The sequence below is a fragment of the Etheostoma cragini genome, chromosome 12, assembly GCF_013103735.1.
Source record: "Etheostoma cragini isolate CJK2018 chromosome 12, CSU_Ecrag_1.0, whole genome shotgun sequence".
Taxonomy (NCBI): domain Eukaryota; kingdom Metazoa; phylum Chordata; class Actinopteri; order Perciformes; family Percidae; genus Etheostoma; species Etheostoma cragini.
Genome location: NC_048418.1, coordinates 20,775,037 through 20,783,747, shown reverse-complemented (window position 1 = coordinate 20,783,747; position 8,711 = coordinate 20,775,037). Strand labels below are relative to the sequence as shown.

The 8,711-nt window shown below is 41.8% G+C and overlaps 1 protein-coding gene across 4 annotated transcripts in view; it reads left to right on the top strand.

Annotated features, from left to right (window-relative positions):
- The first annotated feature begins 851 nt into the window (after nt 1-851).
- The window catches only part of LOC117953819 (heterogeneous nuclear ribonucleoprotein C), a 10,802-nt gene continuing 2,942 nt past the window's right edge, over nt 852-8,711 (top strand). For 2 of the 4 annotated variants that reach the window (XM_034887175.1, XM_034887174.1), the window contains exons 1-6: nt 852-1,085; nt 3,380-3,482; nt 6,001-6,269; nt 7,822-7,894; nt 8,066-8,116; nt 8,466-8,629. In XM_034887175.1, coding sequence (XP_034743066.1) covers nt 3,478-3,482; nt 6,001-6,269; nt 7,822-7,894; nt 8,066-8,116; nt 8,466-8,629 — 562 coding nt within the window. In that variant the 5' untranslated portion in view covers nt 852-1,085; nt 3,380-3,477. The remainder of the gene's footprint in view (nt 1,086-3,379; nt 3,483-6,000; nt 6,270-7,821; nt 7,895-8,065; nt 8,117-8,465; nt 8,630-8,711) is intronic. The other 2 variants (XM_034887177.1, XM_034887178.1) reach the window with 2 other exon arrangements.

Below are 8,711 nucleotides of genomic sequence, written 5' to 3'. Positions count from 1 at the left end.
CCCCCCCCCCCCCCCCCTTGCTGACATTACAAATTCCCTCACTGTGGGACTCATAAAGGATTATTTTACTTTATAAAGGATCAATCAACTCCAGAGTACATTTAAATACACGCTTGCTGCCATCTACTGGTGAGAGGGTGAACACTAAATACCAGCTAACTTTGTGTAGTATGCACACATAAACACTCATTACTTAGGTTAAACTATGCTACGAACTGTATTGTTCAAATGTACTCAGCAAACTCGGCTGCTGTGTACACGGATAAATGCATAATATTAAACCGTAGGCCTATTTAGCCTCATCAACTACTGTTGCTGAAACAGAATCTATCTATCTATCTATCTATCTGAATACACTGGTGAAAACAAAGAAAATCATAATTAATCACAGCTGCAAATGTGACTCATATTCAGCTGGTGTTGCTAATTAGTTGTACGCTATTTTCTAAAAAGGTCGAATCACTTTTATTTGTGAATTTTCACAACAATCACAAAAACGGAAACATGTGTTGCACTTCCATGTGTTGCTACGTATCCCGGTGTGGCCTGGTATATAAAACGTGCTCACCTTTTTGTCTTGTACATCAGTCCGCTCCCAACCAAGTATTTTCGCTTTAATTTATTTTTAAATTAGCTTTTAACTTTGATTGTTTTTCAAACTTCCTGAAACTGTAAGGAGGATACATTTTTATATAACTCACCCGCCACAAGATAAGGTATTTTGGTACGAAAAGCTGCATTTTTTTTTACTTGATCAATAGGTTAAAAATAGGTATTACAGACTACAAGGCAAAGCTACTCCGTCTAAATATGGCGGCCGCGTACACGTATTGCTACAACGAACAGCAGCGTCCAATGCGTTATCCACATCCGACCCCGCTCCCTCTGACTGCTCCGTGATACAAAACCAGCACCCCTGTCCAGTACTGCGCCATCGCCAGTGACGTTAGCCCGGTGGTTAGAAGCTAGCCCACTGCTCAGGGCATTAGTACCCCTGAATCGCTTGTGCTCAAAAAAGGACGATCTAAAGTAACATATTTGACCAATTTTACCGAAAGCAAGACATTTTACTCGTAAAGGTCGCGGTGAGTATTTTGTTCCCAGACATTTTTCATTTTTCCTTCCTTTTTCTTTTCTTTTTTTGGATATTTTTTTTTCGACGATGCTTTTTCTATTTTGCGAGTGGACAGAACATAATGTGCTAAGCTAGCTAGCTAACTCTCGGAGATGCTCATCAGCCCTCAGAAACACGAACTCTGCTGTTCGTGGCTTCTAGAAACACGACGCTTCGGATGCATCTTAGCTGCAGCTTCGTCCTCTTTTTTTTTTGCAAGTTTGTGTATAGCTTTGTTTTTGTAACGTTTATTGTGAAGACTCTTCCTTGATGGGACTGATCTTGTTTTTTGGCATGCATCTCTGGCAGCCCCACAGCTAAGTTAGCGCTAGCTAACAACGTCCGATGCTCCCTTGGTTTTATAGTTGCAGCTTCACCCTGAGCCATGGTTGATTCAGATTACCGACTTCAGATTTATCAGAATTTTCCAGGTTTTGTTTTTTTGCAAGCAGAGCAACGGAGCTGATTGCTGTGTATTTTTTGTGCTTTTCGATTGGTGGTTGGCTAACGTTAGCCATGCTAGCCTTTCAGCCCCCCGAGGCTAGCGCAGGGCCTGTGTTTCACATTAAAACCTGGTGAGGGCGCTGTCCGTCCAGGCGGGTGTGTTGTGGATGGTTTTGGTCATTTTTGATAATCTCCAGATTTTGCATTTCTGGCTCAGTTAGTTTTTTTGTCTAGTAGGTATTTCCCCGTTTTTGTTTTTGCCTCCCTTGATGAAGTGTTTTTCAGATTTTTGAAGTTTTGGACCGCCCGTGGGCCTAATTTAACGCTACAAATACAAATTTATTAATTAAACGTTTACTGATCTGAATGTGTATTATGGCTGTTTGTGTGTATCAGAATCAACGCACGCCTTCACATTCACTCCCAGGCCACAGCACAAGTACACCAATAAGCCTCATGTATATTCATTAGAGACAAGCCAATGAATAAAACATAGTTTGGTCTACATTAAAGCTCCCATGACATGGTGCACTTTGGATGCTTTTATATAGACCTTAGTGGTCCCTTAATACTGTATCTGAAGTCTCTTTTATATAGACCTTAGTTGTCCCCTAATACTGTATCTGAAGTCTTTTATATAGACCTTAGTGGACCCCTAATACTGTATCTGAAGTCTCTTTTAAATAGACCTTAGTGGTACCCAAAAACCATATGTGAAGTCTCTTTTATATAGACCTTAGTGGTCCCCTACCACCATATCTTGAAGTATCCTCTATATAGACCTTACTGGTCCCTTTTATTATAACTGAAGTCTCGGTTTACACCTATCACCATTTCTAGCCACTGGGGGAGCGTATATATAAAAAAAAAAAATTCAAAGTGAAATTTTCATGCCATGGGACCTGTTTTAAGTGGAAAATACTAATTCAAAAAACATGGTGGTCCTTAAGGATCTTGCATAAAGTTCTTCTACAACCCATCATCTATCACATTACTCTGTGCTAATACTGGAATCGCTATTATCCCTGATAAGACATCCATGTTTGCATGTCTAAACATATTCTACTTTTGAGAGAAGTATTTTTTATTGTGCTAATAGTAATTTATGATACTTCACGCCTTAGAAGTTTATTATAATTATACTGATGTTCCTTCTCATTTGAGTGACATGAATGGGGACAACCTATGTTTAAACTATAAAATGTCAAAACTACCCTAAATAAATGTTATCAGGTCGTTCATCTTCATATCTGTCAAGCCAACAGTTAATTATTGTCATTTGCCATGAGTTGTCGGTTTAAAATTTAATAGACAACATTAAGGTTTTTAAGGTATATTTATGGCAAGTTGATCCTCTTCTGACATCACTCTGTAAAAGGGCTTCACCTCCACTGCTTATATCTTACAAACTCCTTTCTACAACTGATTTAATAAGGGCTGAACAATCCGCATATGTGGGGCAATTGGGACCGACCCAATCCACTCTTCTGTACAGTTAATATGAATGTTAGGGGTTTTGTCAGGTTTAGATTTATTTCTGTAAAACTGGATGTGTGTGATGTGTACTTCTCTCAGCTTGTGTTTTATTAGCATTAGATATCGCATTCAAACATGCCTTTGGTTCGTGTTGTAGTCCTGAAGTGGCTGGGTGTAATGGGATTTAATGGGAGGCACTTGGTTTGATTTATTTAGTTTTTTTTTTTAGAGGTGTATTACTGTGTTTTCCTTACCACTAAACTGCTGTACACGCTCCAACCAGGTAAGACGTGGTGCAAGATAACACTGCTGAGCTTGACGAAGGTGTGTTTTCTGTCACCTCAGTATAATTCGCGAAGGGCGAAGGTCGAGACACCAGCCCAAACTGAGCCCAGCCCACAGTGTCAAACATCAGACAGACGACAGCCCCGCACACAGACGCTATGGAGTGAGTGATGAATGTCCAACCCCCTGTCAGCCAGGGGCGGAGGGTTTCTGTTTATGCCACTGCTGTTTTCATGTTTGCTGTATCAGGGCTCACTCCCCGTCTCCTAATTCACACAAGGTTTTGGGCTTTACCGAGTACTCACACTCTCTCTTGTCTGTTAAAATAATGAGTACAGGAAGAGAACATATTGTAAAGTCTGGGTGACCACGGTGATTATCAATACATCTGGTTTGGTTGGTACTGTTCACACTGGGAAACACACATCCTTTGGTTCTGTGTAAAATACAGTTTATTGATAAAAACAGAGCATGATATCAGATTATCAAAATATCTTGGTGTGGCCTCAATGGTGTCCTCTACTGGTCTTACACGGTGCGTTACAGTTTTGTGAACATATGTAACTTCCGGTTGAGTGAAACCAACAGTATTTATTTCTACCTGCTTCACCATCATAGTCACCCAACAAATCCACAGAAACAAAATCCCTCACCCGCAATTTAATACTTAATCTATAAAAGCTAGAGATGGTCTGATAGCATGTTTTGCTTCCCGATATCGATTCGGATCCAATACTAGTGTGTCATATATTTTATATTTTAACAACTGTAAACTACTCTTGAGTAGTTCAGGTTCAGGTTAAACTCTCAAACAATGAAAGCCACATAACTTTCTTTTATCATCCAGTTTGGCAGTCAGTTATAAATGAAAAAGAAGATTAAAAACTACTGCAACATAGATTTTCTTTAAGGCTTTATTACGTGGTATTGGATCAGTGAATGAACTCCAGTACTTGTGATAGCAGCGTTTCAGGCAGTATCGGATACAGTACTGTACTGCAACATCTCTAATGAAAGCACCAGCAGACTTACCCAACATTTCAGTAAATGAATACTGTATCACCCACCTAAAATATAAAAGAGTAGATCTACCTCGCCACTTTGGAAAAGTAGACTTCCCAGCACGTCATTGGAAATATAATTTTGGCAAGCCCCAAGTCTTGTTAGAAGCTCTGTAATATACCTGTCCCACACACACAGTATGGGTGGGAATTACAGAGGCCCTGCGATACAATATGATCATCATACTTATGTCATGATGCAATGTCATTGCAAATTTAATGGTAATGTGATATTCTGCGATGCATTGCAGTTTATTGGTATTTGTTTTACTTCAAATTATGTCCCCCAAAAGAAAACATCAGTTTCATCTAAAAAGATAAATTTCTCAATTAAAAAAAGAAAAGAAAAAAGAAGTTAAATTCTCACATGTAATTTATATAATCAAAGATCAATATTTGGTGTCTGCTTATCAACACTATTGTCCAAGAAAATATCTCCACACTATGCCGCATCTACCCCCACACCCCTGTCACTCAGGCAGAGGTTAAGGATGGTTAACTTTAGTTGAACTAAGCGTCTTACTGTCATCGCAAAGATAAATTTTTATCACATGCACGCTTGGGAATTTATAGCTCTCTTGACTGGGGAATGTCCTTATTTAAGTTTCTCCATCCTCGTACACGTAAACATCCTGCGGAAAATACAGGTGGTGCTTATTTGTGTTAAAGTTGTAAATAGGGGATTTATCAATTAGGTCATATCTTCAGAGCACATGGCTAACTATGGCTCTGTGTCGCCCGTATTGGTGAGTATTTGAAATGAACCGTACGTCACATCAACGCTCACTTAAAAGTCCTTAAATATAATGTCAAGTAGCACGAGTCATTCAGTGCATTTGAATCAGGCTAACGTTTAACCACCTCTACAGCTGCATAAGCATAGCCATAGTGAAACTACTAATTTTACAGGTTTAAATATAATGTATCGTATGAAAAAACAATATTGTAGTCACTTGATAACAGCAGAACTGCTGATACAGGAAATGTGCTGTTGTAAAAAAGAAAAACTGTCTGGCTAAAGGGGGAGGGGTTTAGCTTTTGGTAAATACAGCAATGCAGATTTCCTTAACAGGGCTAAAATTCATAATTCAGTGGGAGAGTGCCGTTTTGGTGCCAGTACCATGAACCCACAAACTGTCTGCTCAGCATGTGTTACAGTGAGTTTGTTCCAGGCCTTAAATGTGGATGCTGTTTAAGGTGGTTTGTTTGTGTATGTGGTGCCAACTGAGAAATCAATTACCCATGATTCTGCTTATTTTTAGACTGTGAGGTAACTGGGGGCCATTGAATTAGAAGGGAATGAGCATGTAGTAATTTCAAAGCCTTACATTTAGGACAGGTTTGGACACGTCTCCTGTTGATACTTAAGGGGCCATTTATAATGTCCGGTGGTTTCCTCCTTTTTGCCATTAGCACTTGTATGTTTTGATGTAAATGTTTTTAATTTCCCAGGAAGGCCTGCTAAAAGTGTTACATGCTGTAGGCACCACATCTGGGGAGGGGTTCTCCAGTGTTTGACCCAGCGACAGCATATAGTAATAGTATAGTTCAGAGGGCTGCGGTTCCTCATCCTGCCACTAACTGTGGGACTTGTGTGTCTATGTGTATCTTCTTGCTCAGTCGTTCACCCACCACAGCCAGCCTGATGGCCGCCAGCAATGTCACCAACAAGACGGACCCGCGCTCCCTCAACTCCCGGGTCTTCATCGGCAACCTCAATACCCTGCTGGTCACCAAGGGCGACGTCGAGGCCATCTTCTCCAAATACGGCAAGATCGTGGGCTGCTCCATCCACAAAGGCTACGCCTTCGTCCAGTTCGCCAACGAGAGGAACGCCCGATCTGCCGTTGACGGAGAGGACGGGAGGATGATTGTCGGACAAGTGCTTGGTAAGGATTTAGGGACACTTCAAGATTCCATGACTGTACTTATTTGTATCGACAACGTTTCATTTCCGGGATCGCTCAGGTGCAGCTGGAAATTCCGCCGTATGTCCCTCATTTTCGTCCAGATTGTCCGTCCCCTTACTCTTCCTTTGTGTTGGCGTTCTAAACTCAGGTGGATTCCTGAGGACTATGGTTAACTGCTCCTCAGATCTCTGCAGGGCAAATCCAGACAGCTAGCTAGACTATCTGTCCAATCTGAGTTTTCTCTCGCACAACCAACCCCCAAATTTCACATGATGCGGATGGGCTCCGCTGCTTGACGGCTCCATGCTCCGCCGTCCGTCAACACCCACCAGGTCCAGGGATTAGCTGCGGCCATGACTGACAGCTGTAGTCACAAGGAACCACGAGATCTTGCAAATTTATGTTGAATAGAACTACAAAAGCAACAACAGCTTGTTTCCATCCAGAGGAATAGAGAGGAAACAACCCTGTGCTGTGTATTCAAGGTGTAGTGCAGGGAAATATGATCCGCCGTGAGCATGGTCTATTTTATCTTGAAAATTAACCGGATGTTTTATTTGTTTCTGTGCTCGACTTCCGGTCGTGTGCTGAATGGCTGTGGAGCTCTCCGGCGTCCGGGATGCTGCCGTTCCCCAGTCTGTGAGAGTAAACACATTGACTTTAATGGAAACCAAATTACTCCGGTGCCGTTCCGCGGCCTGTGGAATCTGGGGGTAAAACAACCTTTTAAACGTACGCGTTCCACCGAAACAAGTTCCTTCCTGAGGCTATGTTGCACCGGGCCCCGTTGCTTAGCACTGCCCAAGGCGATTGTGATTGGTTTAAAGAAATGCCAGTAAACCAGAGCACGTTTGTCTCCCGGAATGCTGAGCAGACTCACCAGACCCTCCTCTGCAGCTCTGGGTCACACAATGCTCTTTCATTACGAGTTAATCTTTCCAGGCTGCAGCTCTGAAACGTTTGCAGGATTTCTGGTGCACCTTAACCAAAATTTTGTGTTTTGTTACAACCTTCTGCGAGGTTAAAAATACTGACGGGTTGTAAGAGAAAACTGTTCTGTTTGGAATTATGTGTCTGATCAGATTTTTGCCACACAAAAAAAACCTTCAGTAACCCCATTGATTAAAATGAGATCTACTCCATCTCTGTCATTTGAGAATATGCAGATATTTCCACAAGCTCAACTTCCGGACACAAGATGTCTCCTACAGAACTGTGTGTGTATTTAGTGTGTTGGAGGTTTCAGGCCGTTACCGTATCCCACGTGTGGAAGTTGAATACTGGATTATGACTGTCATCCAAACTAGTTGTAATGTCACAAAATCTACACTTGTGCAGCTCAGATTTAAGACTTTTAGTGTAAACCGCTGCGCAGTGAAGCTCAAGAGAAATAAACAGGTCGGCTTTGGGTCATTGTTAGTTTCTTTCTATAATCATTTTCAAAATAAACAGGGACTGGATCTGCCGTCCTCAGCATCACTCAGTCATTGAGCTGGGATCTGTTTTTTTGTTTGTTTTTCTTCTCCTTTAGACATCAACCTGGCCGGAGAACCCAAACCACACAGGTCAAAAACAGGCAAACGCTCGGCTGGAGACATGTACAGGTCAGTCCCAACGCTACAGCAGGTACACTGGCCACAAATCACAGTGGCATGGAAAAAAGCCAGTGTGTCCCAATAAGACACTAAAAGCTCAGCTGACTTTATTATTTTATTAATACTATCTCTTCTTCCATATTTCCTCACGTGGCCTCTTTTTTTTTTTGTCCTGAACAGCAGTTCCTCATTTGAACTCGACTATGACTTTCAGAGAGATTATTATGACCGGTGAGTAAAAGGCTTTCCTTTTGTTACAAATAAGTGTTTGAATGCTGAAAGTAACCTCTAATGCTACTTGCTCCTACTAAGTCTGTAATAGATGTCACGTTTATCAGATACAGGTTTGGCCTTTTAGTTAGAAAGAATCTGTTAATTCCCACCACAGACTACCAACGTCTAGACCAGACTCTGATCATTTAAATAAAATTTATTTTATATATCATTTTGTGTTTTGATTTAAATTTTTCTTTGAACTTCCCTTTAGTCAAGTAAGCAAATAAGGGTTTTACGTGAAATAAAGGCCATACAGGCACATAGGAATATAAAAACAAGTAATTGGTTGTGTGTTCGATACCAGAATGTACTCGTACCCGTCCCGTGTGCCGGCCCCCCCTCCCCCCCCCTTGTCCCGGGCCGTGATCCCGTCCAAGCGGCCGCGTGTCAGCCTGAGCGGAGGAAGCAGCCGGCGAACCAAGAGCAGCTTCACCTCTTCCTCCAAGAGGACTTCCTCCTCCAGAACCAGTAAGATCAACCAGAGCTTTTCAATCCCTTTAGGGTAATAATGGAGGGGAGTAGCAAAAACGTATGGGGGGGGGGGGGGGGG